General features: G+C 35.4%; 1 protein-coding gene across 1 annotated transcript; it reads left to right on the forward strand.

Moving 5' to 3' along the window:
- The first annotated feature begins 4,881 nt into the window (after window positions 1-4,881).
- LOC141844916 (serine/threonine protein phosphatase 2A 57 kDa regulatory subunit B' theta isoform-like) lies at window positions 4,882-17,385 on the forward strand. The gene is made up of 5 exons (XM_074732895.1): window positions 4,882-5,007; window positions 5,147-5,329; window positions 5,457-6,852; window positions 16,610-16,920; window positions 17,083-17,385. Exons 3-5 carry the CDS (start codon window positions 5,656-5,658, stop codon window positions 17,108-17,110), a joined length of 1,536 nt encoding a protein of 511 aa, XP_074588996.1. The 5' UTR covers window positions 4,882-5,007; window positions 5,147-5,329; window positions 5,457-5,655; the 3' UTR covers window positions 17,111-17,385.
- The last annotated feature ends 2,143 nt before the right edge of the window (window positions 17,386-19,528 follow it).

Genomic DNA, 19,528 nt, shown 5'->3' on the forward strand with positions numbered 1-19,528 from the left:
TGAATTTAAGGAGCTAAAAACGAGCTTAAATTTAAAAATTTTGACCTTAGCCTTGTTGGTGCAATCGACCTTTCAAGATTGACCAGGTTGATCAAACTCGAGTTGGGATTTCGATGTTTAATCAATATGTTAAGTTGGTTGAGCAAATAGTTAAACAGATCAATATTGTTGATTAGATACATGACAAGATATGGAAAGTCCAAGTGGGTCATGGGTGACCAGACACTTGGCGGTTGAAAGTTCAATATGGAGTTGGAACGCGACAGAAAGTCCAAGTTGGTCATGGAGCGGACACTTGATGATAATGGAAGTCTTGAAAGGTTGAGGTTGATCGAATGCTAGGCAATGATAAAGTCCCAGTAGATTAAGGTTGATCGGATGCTAGACAACAAGAATGACAGGTTAAGGTTGATCGAATGCTAAGCAAAGGAAGTCATAGTAGGTTGAGGTCAACTGGATATCAAGGGTGATGACGGAAGTCTTGACGGGTCAAGGTTGAGCGGATGTTAAGCATTGATGAAGTCCCAACATGTTAAGGTTGATCGGATGATAGACAACGGGAAGTCTTGATAGGTTAAGGTTGATTAGCTGTTGAGCAAAGGAAGTCTTGGTAAGTGAGGTCAATCGGATATCAGGCAAGATAAGAATTCAACTTGGTAAAGTTGAAATAGGAGTATTAGTTTATTGATAGGGCGTATCGATCGATCGATGGACTTGAAACCCTAAAATTGAGATTTTGAGGTGTTTTTAGGGTTTGCTACAATAACTAGGGTTTCTACTATAGTATTTGCGATTTATTGTAAATCCTGAAACCCAAAAATTAGAGTTTGCTACAGTAATTAAGGTTTGCTACAATAACCAAGTTTAGAATTGTTGTTGCAGTATTTTTTTACTGTACCAATCGATTCATGAGTTCCAACAATCGATTGGTAGCATTGTAGCAACGAATAGAATGCTTTTGAATTGATTGGTCGGTTCAACTAGAGGCAAACAACCTGTTGGTGAGCCTTGTCAATTGATTGATAAGATTAAAAAGAATTATTTTGTAGGTTTAAATGATCAGATCGGTGGCAATCAATTGGTGAAGCCTCAATGGGGAGGACCTTATCGGGTCACTCGAAAACTAAGTTCTAGAGCTTACTACTTACTTAATGTTGAAGGAAAGGAGATGAATTGGCCCTTGAATGCCGCCCACTTGTGGACCTATCGAGTTTTGCGAGCTTGAGTATCCTTTATGTATTCTTTATGCTTAGTTGTCTTTGCTATGTACATCTCCCTTTGTTTATTTGGTTTGATGAAGGTATCTCCTCTAAAGTTCGCTTATCTCCTCAAAGTTTTATTTCTCTTGGTTTCGGACCAGCGACATCCATTGGCAATCATCTTTTTCAAGGTCCAATCTCTCCCAACTCGGATATAATCACGGATTGAGCTTCTATATTTCCTTAGTCTTGGACCAATGACATCTATCGACAATCACCCTTATCAAGGTCCAATCTCTCCCAATTCAGACATAGTCATAGAACGAGCCTTTATATTTTCGAGTCTCAAACCAGCGGCGTCCATCGACAATCACCCTTTTCAGGGTCAATCTCTCTCAACTAGGGCATAGTTGAGCCTCTATATTCCTTAATCTCATACTAGTGGTGTCCATCGTCAATCACCCTTGTCAGGTTCAATTTCTCCCAACTCAGATATAGTTACAGATCAAGCCTCTATATTCCCCTGGTCTCGAACTAGTGACATCTATCGGCAATCACCCTTGTCAGATTCAATCTCTCCTGACTCGAATATAGTCGCGGATCAAGCCTCTATATTCCCTTAGTCTCGGACTAACGACCTTCATCTATAATCACCCTTTTCAAGGTATAATTTCTCCCGACTCGGACATAGTCGCAGATCAAGTCTCTACCTCCCCTTGGTAATGGATTGACGGCTATCACCCTTTTCTAAGCCCAATCTCTCAGTATTGAACGACACAAAGTTAGACAAAAATATTTCATTAGCGTAAAAGGCCCCTGAGGGGCATTATAAATAGACAAGGAGAAAAAGTTAAATTGAAGACACTTGATCATTTGTTAGTTTTCTCCGAATTGGGCACCGCCATCCACACCTTGTCTATATCCATGAAGTCCAATGAGGTGCCTAGAGGTAGCAGCCCAGTCTTGTGAACCTATAGGAGGGCGCCTTCTAAGGCGTGTGTAACATTTTCGTTGTTTTAACTCCCAGTATGTCAGTAAACTCTTCCGACTCTGGCCACTCTTTCTTCCGACAGACCCATCGCTCTTCCTCGCCATTTCTGTAGCCTTCCCATTCGTCTCGGGCAATCTCCAATTCTGCCTCCAGTCACCCTTGACTTTCTATAGCCTCTATAGTCTGTTGCTTCAACATGTCGATGCCTTCACTCGCTTCAAACAACTGGGCATCTTGCTCAGCAAGTTGTCCCTTTAAGCTATTAAGTTCTATCTCTTGTAAAGCTGCTAGAGCCACTAGCCTCTCTCGCTCTTGTTTCAGGGGAGCCACCTGAGTCTGTAGTACTTCTTGCTCCCTATATACTTTTCTAGCTCCTGCTCTAGGGTGATCACTCTCGCCCTAGCCGCGTCAACTCTTCCCTTTGACACTCAGACACAGATGTCTGCAATTGCGTCTCCTACTGGTAGCGAGTCATCTCAGCCCTGACTTCTTCTACCTTAGCTTTAGGTTAGGTTAAGACATCCTAGACTTCAGTTTAATCACTCGACCTTGCACCGATTGGAAATGTTTGAGTAGGTGGGGCAATTGGTTGTGAATTTTCAGGTGCTCTGACCACAACTACAATATCAAGGTGTTAACTTAACATATAACTTAACTTGGACAATGATGCAGGAGAATCTAAAGATTTTTATTATTAATTTCGATAATTTTTATTTTTAATAATTTTTGAAATTTTTTGTAGTAGAGTAGTTTTGAAAAGTTTTATTTTTTATTTTAAGATTTTTTTAAATCCATCTAGGATTTTTAGGATTGAGTCTGTTAAGAAATTTTCTTAAGATTTTATATTTGGAGTCTGTTTAGATTTTTTAGGATTTTGAGTCTATTAAGAAATTCTCCTTTTTATTTGGAATCTTTCTTTTCGAGTTTGTTAAGAAAATTTTCCTTTTTATTAGGAATCTTTCTTTTCAAATTTGTTAAGAAATTTTCTTTTTTTATTAGAAATCTTTCTTAAGATTTGAGTCTATATAAATATCTTATGCGTTGATATTTAGGGAAGAAGAAGTTTTGGTTTAATAATAGTTTTGGCAATACCGTTTATTTCCCTATCTCTTGTTATTCTTCCGAATTAATAGGTTTTAGAAGATTATTTTCGACGTTCATAGTCGGACCAACAAATTCAATATTGCCCCCGGGATAATTGCTATTCCGCCCGGCGTCAGTTGGTATCAGAGCTTTCAGATCCGATAGATCATTGTCATGGTCGTTATCATGGTCATGACAGACAAATTCCAGCAGATGAAGTCTCACACCGTGAATGTTACACACAAGACGAGATTCTTGATCTACAGAGACAAGTTACAAAGTTATCCCAGCATTTAGCAGCACAAGATCGTAGAAGTCAACTCTCAGATTCGATAGATCATCGTCGTGGACGTGATCGTGGTCATGATAGGCAAGTTCCGACTGAAAAAGCCTCGCACCGTGATCATAGCACTCAAGACGAGATACTTCAAGATCTACAGAGACAAGTCACAAAGTTATTCCAGCGTCTAAAGGCACAAGATCATAAAAGTCGTAAGTTTCTTTATTCTCCTTTTAAAAATTCATTAATTTCCAATCGAGGAGAAATGTCGAAATACAAGTTTAGTTTCGAGAAATTTGAGATCAACTGCCCCACCACCTACAACTTTAAAAGAACGCCAGCTCCGCAACACCTCTATGTCCCCCCTTCCTCCTACGACGACGAGGACAACCATGAAGATGAGGACCTCGACAACATTGAGTATAATCAATCCTACATTCTCGATCGTTCGATCACTGGAGGTGGCGAATATGACGACAAGATCGAAATATTTGGTGATTCAGTTTATGACGATACTGATGAAGAGGAGATAGACCTAGACGAAGCGTTGATCGAAGACCAGAAGCTCACTTTGTTCAACGGCAATCAACAGCATGATTCATCTATCAATGAAGTCCAAATCTCCATTGTTTCACCTTGCATTGATTCAACGTTCAAATTCATTCAGCATGAAGAAAATGAGATCGAGTTAACTGGCAATCTAATTTATGACAAAGACGAGACCGAGTCATAAAGGAATTTTTATCCGGCCTCTCGTAAGCAATTCAAATTTTTATTATTTAATTATTTATTTTTATTTTATACTTTTTATCCGACCCCTCATAAGCAATTAATTTTTTTTATTTTAATTTTTTTATATTTAATATTATAACTCAATCCCTAAATCCTAAAGAAAAAAAATTTTAAATGGCTTAACCGTAAATTTAAAAAACTAAATAAAAAATAAAAAATATAAAATAATACTATTTACTGTTTCAGGTGCTTGAAATTTTTTCGATCGCTCCGATTCTGATGTCACGCATGGTCGCGTATTTTAAGACGTAATATATTATTTTTTTATTATAATTAAATCTAATAAATTTAATAATTTTTAATACATGTAATGCATTTTTTTAATTGTTTTTTAATACAATTTTTAAGTCCATTTTGCCCGATCCAATAGCCACACTACACATTTCGGATTTGACTTTAATGGATTTTCTTTTATTGAACCCGGTTTAGGATTTTCTTTTATTGAACCCGGTTTTGGTGATCCATTCCCAAATCCCAAATCCCAAATTGGCTCAATAAAATTATTTGGAATTAGAAAACGAGTGAAAGGCGCAAGAAAGGCGAGGACGAGGGTCTTCCTCTCGCTCGCTCGCTCGTTCGTTCGTTCGTAATGGGAGGAAAGAGGTAGAGGCCGATCGAGAGGCGAGTGCGCGAGATCCCTCTTTCGTCTTCCAAAAAAGAAGGTATCTTTTCTCTTTGTCCCTTTCCCTCCCTTCCTCTCTGAAATTGTGGCTTTCGATTTGGTAAAAGTTCGTCTTTTAATCATTTCTCCTCTTTGACTTTCGACCTCAATGCGTCTTCGCTTTAATTCCCGCTTCAAAGCGCGACCTTGACCGCTCAGGATCCCGCAGATCGTTTTGATCCTGTTCGGGCAGCCCATCAAATTTGGGAGCGGGGAGTGCAAATATGCGCTGCTGATTGAGTGGAGCTTTGGGATCGATCTCGGTGCCGGCGCATGTTTTTTTTTTTTGCAGAGATAACGACCAGCTGGAACAGGCTGTTGTGGTGCGTTTTTCTTCTTCTTCTTTTTTTTTTATCTGCTTTAGATAGTGGATCTTTGCTTGTGTGATTGCTCTTTTGATTATCGCTGTTCCGGCAATTTGCTTTAAGTGAAAAAGGATATTTTTCTCAGGATTGTGGAACTTGTCTAGGAATTTCTCAAACATTTCACTAGATATCTAATGGAAAAGCCAAAGGAAGAACTATGAGGCTAAAGTCAGTTTCTGCAAGCTAAGACAACCATTATTTATAAGACTTATGCCATTGAAGATACATCTTTGAGACCTCAGGATCTTGTTTTTTTTTTTCGCCTTAATATCTCGCCATCAAGCATGATTAAGCAGATACTAAACCGGCTCCCACGGAAGCCATCAAAATCATCTGATAATTCAATTGGTGGACCCATTCCTCCGTCTTCTTCTTCAAGCAGCTCTAGGAGTGGAGATTTGCAAGGCAGTAGGACCACTAGTCTTAACAGTCAGGCCCCTCCCGGTTCAAATCCTGGGCTAAATCATCTAAACAAATATTCTCCAACAATTAATTCGAGATTGAATGGAAGCTATGCCCCAGTATATGAAGCTTTGCCTAGCTTTAAGGACGTTCAACATTCTGAGAGGCAGAATTTGTTCATCAGAAAGTTGGACTTGTGTTGTGTTGTATTTGATTTCACTGACCCAACAAAGAACTTGAAAGAGAAAGACATAAAACGACAGACTTTATTGGAACTTGTTGACTATGTGACTTCAGCAAGTGGCAAATTTCCAGAAAATGTCATGCAAGAGACAACCAAGATGGTATCACTCAATTTGTTCAGAAACCTAACTATTCCACCTCGAGAGCACATGGTTTTGGAAAAAATTGATGCAGAAGAGGAAGAACCTGTCATGGATCCAGCATGGACACATTTGCAGATTGTTTATGAGTTTTTTCTTCGGTTTGTTGCATCTCCAGAGACTGATGCTAAGTTGGCAAAAAGGTATATAGACCATTCCTTTGTTCTTAAGCTCCTTGATCTATTTGATTCTGAAGATCCTAGAGAGAGGGAGTACTTAAAGACAATACTTCACCGCATCTATGGAAAATTTATGGTCCACCGGCCCTTCATCAGAAAAGCTATAAACAATATATTTTATCGGTTTATCTTTGAGACGGACAAACATAATGGGATTGCTGAGCTATTGGAGATTTTGGGAAGCATTATCAGTGGGTTTGCATTACCATTAAAAGAAGAGCATAAATTATTCCTTGTACGGGCCCTGATTCCACTTCACAAACCAAGGTGCATAGCAATGTACCATCAGCAGTTATCATATTGCGTAACTCAATTTATTGAGAAGGATTGCAAACTTGCTGATACTGTTATAAGGGGCTTATTGAAATATTGGCCTATTACAAACAGTACAAAAGAAGTCATGTTCTTGGGAGAGTTAGAAGAGGTCCTGGAAGCAACACAGCCTGCAGATTTTCAACGATGTATGGTTCCACTGTTTTGCAAAATTGCTCGATGTTTGAACAGTTCTCATTTTCAGGTAGCAATTCCCTCAACTCAATTCTAAATTTGTCATGTTAGGTCCTGAACAGATTCATTTATAATTCTGTGCTTCTGAAAATATTTTCCTGCTGCAACTTTTGTTTCATTATTTCTTTTTCAGGCTTTGTAAAGGCAATTAGCTTTTAGTCAACATAGGCCTTTTAATCCTTGTAGATTCTTCTAGGTTTTCATCATAATCATGTCACACTATCACATGTGTAAGTTCATCCATATCAAATAAGTGAACTTCATTAGATAAGAAATATGCCTGCCAACAAAAGAGATCCCTCAGGTGAAAAACCATTCTATTGTTAAACTAGTTCAATGATCTTACGATGATAATATTGCATAAATGAATTTTTTCATACTATTTGTTGGTAAGTAGTTAAACTACACTATGTAAATATATCATGACAGTGAAGTCTCTTACTAGAGTGTCACCTAATTGAAAGTATGCAAATTTCCTTTCATATTGAAAATTGTTAACCTCATCTATAACTTTTGAGGGTCGAAGAATGGTAAAATATTTTATCTTGTCATAAAAACATGTCTTTGAATCAATCTATCTGCTTTTATAAAGGATTCCTGCTGCTTGTTATTCAAATTTATGATTGACGACTTGCAGAAATGCACCATATTGTCCTTTTATTAATTAGTCTGTGTTACATTTACTCCATCACTGTTGAATTAACTATCCACAAAAATTGCTTAGTACCTCATTTTCATCTCTTGTAGAATATCTCAAAATATACTAAATTGCAAATAATAGTGTTTACAAGAAGTCAGGATAAATAATTTGATAATTTTTGTGACTAAATGAATTGTTGTGTGGATGCATCATGATTTCAACTTAGTGTATACAAAGACATGTTACTGATCAATGTGGCTACAGGCACACCTTTGTTTCCCTTGAATAAATTGATCACTGTGCTTTAATGCATATATTGACCTTGGACATATATATAACTATTGTTTGGTAATGTTGTAATTTCTATTTGTTTTATTATTTAAAAATTGAAATTTGTTCAAGGATTTTTTTCCCTACTAGGCATAAGGATAAACCATGAACTTCACATGGATAATTGCTCTAGGTGAGGTGACTACTCAAGGGTTAAATTGTTGATAATCTAATTTGAAATAGCATCTATGTCAGTACACGAGCAAGCATTTTATCATTGCAAATGCATTAGGCACAACTAGGTGCTTATAGAATATAGGATTTTAGTGCATGACGTATACCATTGAAAGTCGCAAAACATATGATTTGAGCTATAAACAAGTTAAGTTGAACTAAGTCGAGTTCAATAATATTCAAGCTTGTTTGTTAAAAGATAGTAGCAAGCTCGAGTCAGGCTCTAAGCGATGCAGCACAACGAAAGGGTAATGCTACGATCCTCACCTAGAGTAAAGTTGTCGTTCTCACCTAGAGAAAAGGAAACTGCAGATTGTATTAACTCAAAACTTGATCAATACACGGGATCCCAACCCTTTTTTATAGTTTGAGGATACAACCTATGCTTTATCAAATAACAGACTTTTCTAATAAAATCCTAATTTTTCTAATAAAAACTTAATAGACTTCTCTAAAAAAAACTAAATAACTATATTAAAAGTTCCAACTAATTATAAAAATTAACGACTCAAATAACTTTTTATAAATTAAATTCTTGATTGCATTATACTCCTCAAGCGAAAAGAACTTGACTTCGTCAAGTGGGAAGGTGGAGAAATTGTGAAGTGGAGGTGTCTTTTTGGCCGAATGGTTTATTTCTTCAAACATTATCATTTTAATGTCGATGTGTTTTCTTTTATTGAGCGGGAAGGTAGAATAGTTGTGAAGCAGAAGTGTCTTTTTAGCTGAATCCGACAATTGTTGGTTTATTTATTTAATCATTGTCTTTTTTTATACCGATATGGTTCCCTGTTTGTATTATTAAGTTTAGCCATATTTCAAAAAACATTTTTACGCTTGTTTATCAAAAATCTTGTCGAGCTTGATTCTAGCTTTAGCATAACATTGTATGACTCATTTGCTTAATGCCTTATAATTCGTACAATTTTGTATGTCTCCTTTGTTTTTATACAAGAGAACTAGAGTGCTTACTTTCATTTTTAATATGAGGTTGAATAATTTCGTAAGTACTTCTCTAGACACTTCTATACCTCTATTGAAATATCATTTGGTCCAATTACTTTTCCATTTTACATCCCATTTAAAAATATATTTTACTTTTGAAGTTTGAATTCTTTGATAAAATTTTAAATTTTTATTAGTCTTCTGACTTGTGTAAGTTATTTAAATTGATCACCTAAATCTTCATTAAAAAATTGATGAAAATATTTCTTCCGCTTTTTTATTTCCTCACCATTCATTAGTACTCTATTGCATTCATCTTTAATCAATTTTATTTGGGTAAGTTATCTTGTTTTTCTCTCTCGTTTTAGTTATTCTATAGATGTTCTTTTCCATTTTTTTTGTATCCGTGTTGATATAAGCATTTGAAAGTATCATTTTTGGCTTCACTCACCGTTTTCTTAGCTACTGTATACTTTTTAAAGTTTTCTTTGTTCTTATAAGTGTACAATAATTTATAGGCTGTTTATTTTTCATCATTTTCTCCTCTACCTTCTCATTTCACCATCAAAATTTTTTACTTGATGGTGATGGTGCACATCTTTTTGACTGATTGAATACACTCTTAACCACCATTTTCAAATTTAATATCATCTTATCCTATGTCATATTTGAGTTGTCATATATTTCTCCTAATATTTTTGATCCTATCCTTCCCATAGAGATACTTTGTTTCTCATCCTTTAACTTCCACCATTTGATTCTAGGACTTGTGCACGTTCTCCTTCTATTAATACTATGTTTGAGGCGCATCAAAGAAGGCTTGCATTGTCTATATATACCATAACCATTCTTTTGAAACTTGTTTTTTCTTTTTATTTGTAATTTAAATTTCATCCATTAAATGTGTTTTCTTCACATAATTTTTGCATATCATTACTCATTATCAGCTATAAAAATTCAAAAAATAAGTTAGTTTTCTATTTAGTTGTCTTTCGTAAAAAAACCTGCATAACCTTTTGCTTTCACCTTAATCTATTTTCCCTTGTATTTTCATTATTTATCATATTTCTTTATTTTATAATTTTTATTATTTATCAACATACTTAGATATACATAAGAGAAAACACGACAAGTGATTTTAAGAGTGAGATATAAAACCAATTATACTAATGTGATGTGGAGGACTTGCTTAGATTCATGAGAACTAGAATGGAACATCTAAATGATTTAATCCTAGTAGCTTTCTAGATTGGTTAGGTGACATTAGGACTATTTTGACCACTATGATATGACCTTCATTGAACTAGCATGATCTAATAATGATAGACTTGTTGGAGATGCTAGTGAATTTTGGCAAAACATGTAGGACTTTTATTACATGATAAAAGTATAACCTATCACACATCGGTGTGAAATAAATTGAATATAGATGGTAAAATACATTCCACCATATTTTAAATATCAACTGCGTAATAAATTTGCAGAACTGAAGTAATCATTCTCATGGAAGTGAATTTAAGACAACATCAAATTTTCTACTCCACCTATAATCAAATAATTTTTAATTAAAATAAAAGAATTGAACTTAACTAAGTTGATCCCAAATGAGCCTTCTGATGACTCTTTAGAAGTGTCGTCTAATGACACTTTGAATGAGTCCTCTAATGACACTTTGAATGAGTTCTCTAATGACACCAATAAGTCCTTTAATTAAGTCATCTCAATCTTAACTTCTTTAGAGACTAATGGGATTAATAATGAATAGAATATAAGCTCTCATAACTTACCCATGTTATATCTCTAGAGAAGTCAAAAGAGGAAATCAAACAAGATAAGCATGATGAGATATTCATCTTGCAAGCTTATTAGGATAAACATTGATTTCTTTGTTTACTATTTACCACTATATTGATGAGAGAGATAGTATTACGTAACGATTATTATAGTCCCTTGTATGTAGATTGTGCTCTTACATTTATAAATTCAATTCTCAACACTCCTTTTACTTTACTTCTTTTTTTTTTATAAAATTAATTATAATACTTTTTATTTGCTTGCCAATGTATTTAGAGACTGCATCAAATTTTAAATTAGAGGATATGCTAATTTGCTAGGGAAATTTTGAATCTCCATCCTTGTATGAGTTAACTGATACATATTGTGCTTTTGCGGATTCATCCTCAAAATATCCACTTGCATACATTGAGACTATTGTGTAGGCATGGATATTATCCTTGCCCTGTGACAAATTTTGATGCCTTCTCATTTGTTGGAAAGAATGACTGAAAAGAAAGGGAATGGAGTCAAAACACACAAGGAGTAAGATTCACCAATTCTTACTCACTTAAGGGATGACCAAAAAAGTCATATAATGATGAATATTGTTGAACAAAGTTGGTGAAATAATTGTTCCCTATGTTAGAAAATGACTATTTAAGAAAAGATGCTAACAACTTGCCGAAATCATGTCCACTTGAGTAGGGGAGAATAATTCAAACTAGGAAAAGAATCATTTTAAGATTTAGTTAATCTTTAGTAATTATTTTATTTTGGGATGTTAAGGAATTCTAGCATGTTTTTAATTCAAAAAGTATAATAGTTTTGGTAGGAGTATCTTTTAATTTAGTAGGAATTTGATTATGGTATTATTTTTTTTTTCCATTTGTGGTTTTTTTCTAGTTTGTTTTGTATCAAACCTATAAAAGTAGTGTTTTCCAAGGTTTAAAATATCGAGCCGTACCGGAGTTTCGGTTCCGGACCGGAACGATACAGTTTCGGTACCGTATCGTACCGTGCCGGTATAGTTTCGGTATTTTTAAAATATAAAATATATTAATTAAAATAAAAATTTTAATCTAAATATTTAAAAAATAAAAAAATTTTTTTTGATAATTTTATAGGTTTTAATAAAACCTATTTAAATTATCCCGAACTATAGTTTTAAACTATAGCTAGGAATTGATTATTAAAACCTAATTAAACCCTAAGTTTAAAAAAATAAAAAAAGGGGAAAAATCGCGCGATCGGTACGCGCGGCTTGCACGCGGAGTGTCAACGGGCCGTCGCCGGGGCCCGGGCGAGGCCTCAGGCAGCGTCGCTGAGGCCTCGCCGAGGCCTGCGACACTTCCGGAGGCGTTCTCCAGCCGCGCGACGCTTCCTGTGCCAGCGCTGTGCCGGTGTTGGTGCTTCGATGGAACGAAATTTTTCGCCCGTATCGCCCGATACGGCACGAAATTTCAATCCTTGGTGTTGTCTTTATGTATTGATGATCTTTCAATTAATTAAAAATCCAGCTTAATTAATCTACATGTGGTTCATTTTTTTTCCTCTACATGAGATAGGTTTTCCATTCTTTATTAATTTTGTTCCAATTTCTATGCTATTTGATGGTTCTGTTTGATGTCGCATTACTGTCTCACTGTCGGTGTCTGGCTCTCTTGGCCCATTGCTTGAACTTTCTACCTTTGGTCATGACCACCGATGCCACCTTATGTCAGTGGTGGATCTAGTGGATGAACAACTTCAATGTTTGCAGATTTGCATGACAACATAGCATTGGTAGGCTAGGTTGAATGTGGTGTGCACATCAAAGGAGAGAGGGAAGAAGGCATGAGTAATTTATTTCTTTGTACCTTTCCCACCTCCCTTGCCTCTTTTACTTCCTATCAAAATGTATTCAACTTTGTGCCTTTCTCCTCTCCCTTCTCCTTCTCTTAGATTAGGTTTATGTTAGGATTAAGACTGAGCCTTGAATTGCATCAAGTGGACTAGCTTGAGATTAGCAAGGTGGGTTCCTATGGTGGAGATGATTTTCCTTGACTAAATGCTGCTGAGGATGGTGTTGATAAAGGTGCACATTTAGATGCCACATTAGGCGGTTAGCCTCTTGAACACTTAAATGTAGTCTTGGCCTTTCTTTGGTAAAATTGGATTGACTTTCATGTAATCTGCAATGGTTCTAGCACTGCACGTACCATTGGAGTAGGAGAACAGCATGAGCTTCAACACCTCCTTTCATAAGCACTCGAACAACATTTGTGACATCATTGCCTTTAGTACTTTGAAAGCAAGCCTGACTAGGAAGGAAATTAGAGTCTCAACATGGTATATTGAGTAACTAGACATGGAACTGGTCAGGCAAGTCTTGATGTTGGCAATGATCTTGTCATGATATTGAGGAAGGAGGCATTGCTTGATCTTGAGGATGATGTGAAGAGAAGAAAGAGGAAAGGAGAAGAGAGGAGATTGAGTCTCATGGTGGATGGGAGAACATGTCATGGTGCGCTGGTGCACAGAGAGAAAAAAAATAGGAAAAAAGATAGGAAAAATAAGGACATTGAATAAGGTGGATTGGGAGGGAAGGACTTCTTGTTATTTCGACTATGGCCTGCGTCCTAAGGGAATTCATAAAGAACATCTAACCTAGAGAGAGCCTGCTCTCTTACCTAGTTGAGATGGATTAGATTGTATTGAATTCATTAATAGATAAATACTACACCCTATACATATAGCACCATGAGTAAGAACCATGTGAGATTAAACTCATATAACAATCAACTAATAATTCTAATTGAAACAAGTGTCTGTCTAAGGATTTATTTCAAAATAGCCCTGTAATTTCAGCAGATGCGTGCCTCTACGAGGCGTCACTTACTACTAATAGACCTTGAACTTAATTATAAACATTCTTAACAAATTCACTAAAAACAATTCAGTTATCTTCTCTTTCGAGATGAAGTTCTCCCGTGAACAAGCAATAATAGATTGAGCCAATAGGTCCTGATTCAAGATAACTACATAGGTGGTATATTTATAGGATCAACTGGAACTTTGTAAAATTGGTTAATCCATAGGATTTGTGTCGCCCACGAGATCTGAGTGCTAGTAATCTTGCCAAATGCGATTTAGTATACATTATATATCTTGAAACCAAACAATTTTGGGGTGGCTTTGTGGGATGGAATCAACTGATAAAGAGCAATAATGTCGCAAAGACCCATTATGGTACAATGAACTTGTAATTCACTGTCATTGCGGATGCTACATTTGATTGTTTGATCATTTTTGCATTTTAAGAACACAATTTTGAAGATCTCTCCCTTCTCTTTGTAGTCAAATGTCGATTGCAATGATTAAATATTAGAGGCATTTTATCTGTATTGCCTAGACCTTTGTATACTTGGATTGCCTGGTTATGATGCTGGTTGCAACAACTTGCAATCTAACTAATAACTTTGTTAAATCCGTAGAAAGGAGAGACAAAGGAGAATGAATGAACCTATGTATAGAGGAGATGCATGACAACGATATAGTTTATTAGGATGGTTGATATGGTAATTTGTTCATTTTGCTTTCTATCTGCCAACTTTCTTCCCAAGTGAACAAGGTTATTAACATAAGCTTTGCATCATCCCCTATGTCTATCTTCTCTATTAATCAGGGAATAAATTTGTAATCTTTCTTCCTCAATTAAATTTCTATCTCCCTTTGCTTCTGGTAAAGAAGGACCACATGTTGAATCGTCATCTCATTTGGCAGAAGCAGACATTCTATTTACCACACTTATTTGCTCTGCTATGGCTACCCTAAAATGGTGCATGCTCGTTGCCTTTATAAATCATTTCACCTATATTATTGAAGGCGGTTTAGATGTGATCTATAGCCCCTGAGCACCTAGGAATGATTAGTTATGATGCTGGCTGCAATAAGTTGAAATCCAACTAACTAATAAGTGCTCCTTTTAAGGGATATTTTTGATTTTCTAACTTCAGCAATTGATGTTTATATCAGTTGATCTAGTCATCTATATTCACTAAAACTGAAATTGAAATGTCAGTTTGTTGATGAAATTTTCAATGAATTAGCATACGAAGTTTGATACAATGTTTCTGCCTTTTTATATTAGTTGTAATTTCTATGCTCTATTGATTCTTTTTAACGTTAGTGTATCTCTTTGAGGTATTTTAACCTTATGATCAAGGAAATCAGTGACTAATAGATAATTCTGGTGAAGTATGTCAAACTTCAGAAAAGATATTGAAGTTTAGTTGAGTTAATCGATCTAAGCTATGTTTGTTTTCTTTTATACTACTAAACTGTCCTCCAATTTTATATAAATTTTCACTATCATCAATTACAGCCCAACATGATTGATTATCAAGTTTGGGCTTTTAAAACTTGGAAACTTGAGTCTAAACCAGGCGTCATGAGTGCACCTGAAAATTGCCAAGTTGACTTTTGAGGATAAATTGCTAAGATGTAGACTATGCATTAAGGAGTGTAGTGATATAGGTTAGGGAATTAACATTAACTCTATTTTCCCATCCACATCTACTATATCCCATTTGTTTTTTGATTATGATGATTTCATAATTCCATTGTTTGTGAACTCAGGTAATGTTTGGCAGGATGAAATGGAGTGGGTCCAAAATGAAGTGGAATGATCCATTCCATTCCTTTGCTTGGCTATACTAATTGCATGGTATAAAAAATAGAATGATAATGTATGTTTACTCTGGATCATTCAGTTCCTTAGGTTGTATTAATTGAATGGTATAAAAAGTGAATGATAAACTATGTTTAACTCATCTGGTTCTTCTAATTCTTCTGGCCAATTTAACTTGCTTTGTTCGGTCCGCTCAACCTGCCTTAGTTGGTTTGACTAGTATAACTACCCCAGCCAACTTGATTCTTTTGGCCTGCCTCGCTCATCTTGCTCCAATCATCCAACCCACCCTCTTTAACTATAGAACTGAATCATCTCCTTGTATCTGAGAAGAACTTCCAGATTAATAGTAAGGTGATCTGAATTAATCATCATTTCATTCCCTCCATTCCACATCTTAAACATGGAATGATTTTTTTTTTTTTAAAATTACCATTTCACTCTAAATTATCCACTGCAACATTGGAATGGAATGATGCTGAATGAACCATTCCCTTTCTATTTCATTCCACCCTACCAAATATCACCTTACTAAATTTGCTGCCTCTGACATCAAAAGCTTCTTTATCTGGTTATTTCCTTTGTTTGTAATGTAAACATGCTCATTTCCCCCTTTCTCGTTGCACCCTCATATTGTTTGTGATAGGGTTATCTTTCATGTAGCCTGGCAGATCTTTATAGTGAATTTGACCCATATCCATTCTTAAGTTAATGTAAGTATGCATCACAATGGATCGCCATTGGCATGTATTAGCCAATTCGGTTCATTGCCCAATTCTTGCAACTATGAAATTGAATTGACATGCCTATCGTCATAGATCAGCAAGCATCCAAATTTTTGGTTCTGATATAGAAAATCTGAAGCAGCTGTTGCTTATTTCTGTGTTGAATTGCTATTTCATAGCTTATTTTCTCAATGACGGAGATGCTTTAAGTACTGATAGATTTGGTGATTCCAGCTTCTGCATTTATCTTGCTCTGCACTTCAACAAGCCAATGATTGGACCTAAAAGACGCAATGTGTTATACAAGAATGATTGATCTTTTTAACAACTCTTTGAGAATGATGGATCTTTTTCATAAATTCTTTTGCCTAGCTTTTGGTAGATTGATTTCTGCTTGCAATTTGCCGTGCGTACAATCTTATAAAATAGTTGAACAAAGTTTGGCGGGATTTTTTTTTCCACCTGATTTTGATCCAATATCTTTTATATAATCTTCTGTTGTTTTTAGGTGGCAGAAAGAGCATTGTTCCTTTGGAATAACGATCATGTTGAGAACTTGATCAAACAAAATAGCAAGGTCATACTGCCCATCATCTTTCCTGCATTGGAGAGAAACTCAAAGAGACACTGGAATCAAGCTGTTCAAAGTCTCACCCTCAACATTCGCAAGATTTTCTCTGATCATGATCCTGCTCTAGTAGCCGAGTGCATGAAGAAGTTTGAGGAGGATGAAGCGAAAAACAAGGAAATTATTTCAAAACGCGAAGACACATGGAAGCGCCTTGAAGCTGTTGCTGCTTCAAATGCTGCAAAGAAGGGGTAATCCCTCCCCACATTGTACAACATCAAATTTCCTCTAGTCGATATCATTCTTATGTGGTAGCTCAGCATACTTACTCAAACATGGTTATGAATCTTGATATTGATGTCCACGACTGTTAGCTCACCCAACTACTTCCTGATTTTCTCGTTTTGCCCCAGTCCTTTGGGATCTAAAGTACAGGGTTAAACTGTTCATAAGAGGCATTGGAGAAAGAGGAAAAAAAAAAGATGCAGCAGTGTCTGAAATGTAGAATCTGGGAGTCAATTGTTACTGGAGGAAGAGCCGGAACGATTAAACTTAAGGGTGATGTTATGCAAATTTGCAGGCAACTATTTTATCACTTGCTTTCTTCTGCGTCGGTCACTTGTTTAGTGATTTTATTTAAGCAGTTTTTATTTCTTGTGAATGGAACGATGGTTGAGGTTCTCGAATGAATTTGATACCATATTATTTTGTGGCTATGTAGCATGCTTAACTCATGATTGGATTTCAGGTTGCTTTACTATTTGTCGATATTATTAACATTATCCAAGGATCATTGATAGGATCAATCTCAATAAGATTTATGTTTGATTCTTATCATCTCAAGTCATCTTTTACATATTAGAGGCACCAGACATGTCAGTCTCTGTTGCAGAAAACACTGAACACCATGAGGCACCAGACATGGCAATGCTAGTCTCTGTTAGCTGAAAACACTGAACACCATGTTCAAGTGACAAATGCTCTCTAAGTATTGCCGCGAGGCATGCTTCTCGAGACGAAAACTCGTAGTCAAATGATTTTTTTAAAATGTAAATTAGGCCGTAAAACACAATCTAATAGTGTGTTTGATTCAGATTATCATGTATGAAATATAATCTAATATTGTTTGATTCAACTCTAGATAACACAATAAAAATTTATTTGTTTGAAGGTTTAATGTATAATCTAGTTTAATATTTTATTGTATTACTTTTGGTTCAACCCCAAAATGTGTAGTTCATATTTGGATTGATCAAACTGTGCATCTCTTCCCATTCTCTTTCTCATGATATCATTGTTCTTTTTTACTGTTCATTCAAAAAAAACTCTGAAATGTTTTATTTATTTATTTTGTTACAAAACAACCTATTCTGTTTAAGTGATAATAATTCTCTTTTACCTAGCAAAGATTGCAAAGCAAATCTTATGATGTTAAGTTTGATTGTTAGACCACTAAAATCTGATCGAATCTATGTTTAACCCTTTATAGGGAAGAATTATCAGGGTCGAGGAGTAGTGAATTGTATATAGTAAAGAATTAGTAAGTATCGACTGATTGATTTGTCACTGGTGCTGTCTTACTGATTCACTGATTATATCGTTTCTCGGTTTGGATTTCATAAGCCTAAGTCTTTTCGGAATCATTTCAATAAAAAGTGAAATCCTTCATCCCAACGGTCTCACACAATTTGTCCCATGATCATCTGTGAAGAGATAAGTTAAAAAGCTACAATTAATCACTACGGGGAAAGTATTATTTCGATTTCATCGAAATTTGATTCTTATCAACTTTAATAAGTCTGTCTCATAATAATCAATTCAATCATATTTCGAAAGCATCTTTTTGGAATCATGACGGATGGAGGGAGGTGATTAAATCACATTGCTACAATATCTCGTTTAGCTTCTGATTACCCAGATCAGTATTAATTTATTGCTAGGATTCCGACAGACAAAAATTAATCCACGTTTCAGCTCTTATTTATTGCTACAATATCTCAATCATGTTGCTGGTCATCAGAACATCTAATCCTATGAAGACTAACAACATAGTATTATTGGTCTTTGTTGATCTTTTTGAAGACCAATAATAATGTGTTATTAATTTTTTTGAAGATCAGCAACATAATCTTCTAAAAACCGGTAACAATGTGGATAAAGTCATCGACAATTGATTGAGATAATGTAGCAATCGATTCCAAGTGCTTCTGTGATAATGAATAGTAAAATAATCAATTGATATGGAGGATTGATTTCGTTCCAAAAGTGGCTGTTGGATCTAGAGATGTTTAATGCACTCCAAACAAAGTCTTATGTGTTAGGCTCAGTTTTCTTATTACACTCATATCGTCAAACACCATTATGATATACTGTATTAAATCTAATTTTTTTAAAATTCATTTTTATCTTGAGAAATGATATTGGAAGATTATGTAAATGGTAAAAAGATGATACTCACTATCTGACACCATAAATGAGTTTATGGGACTTCCCGATATCAAATAAAATTATATTTCTGATTTTTAGAATGTCCTAGGTCTATTAGTTGGTTTTGCCCCAAAAATATTTGATGGACCTAAAGATGTCCATGGACTTAACCATTCCAAAAATCAAAAACTCCTATGGAACGTATTGATGGTGTTGGTCAATGAGTATCATCGTCATGAAAATTATAATGAGCTTCGGACACCATTTCTTATGTTGATTCATGTTCAAAAAATCATTGTTCTTAATAGGATGTATCACATTGGTGTTTGAGAGTATGAATACATTCAGGAGGGCTGTTCGAGCACACAGAGCCTAATCCCATATCATTCTGAGGTCTCTAGGTCTATCATCCACTTTTGCACAAAATTGAAT

Source organism: Curcuma longa, chromosome 14, assembly GCF_044706935.1.
Source record: "Curcuma longa cultivar G26 ecotype Majalengka, Jawa Barat chromosome 14, ITB_CL_G26_1.1, whole genome shotgun sequence".
NCBI lineage: Eukaryota > Viridiplantae > Streptophyta > Magnoliopsida > Zingiberales > Zingiberaceae > Curcuma > Curcuma longa.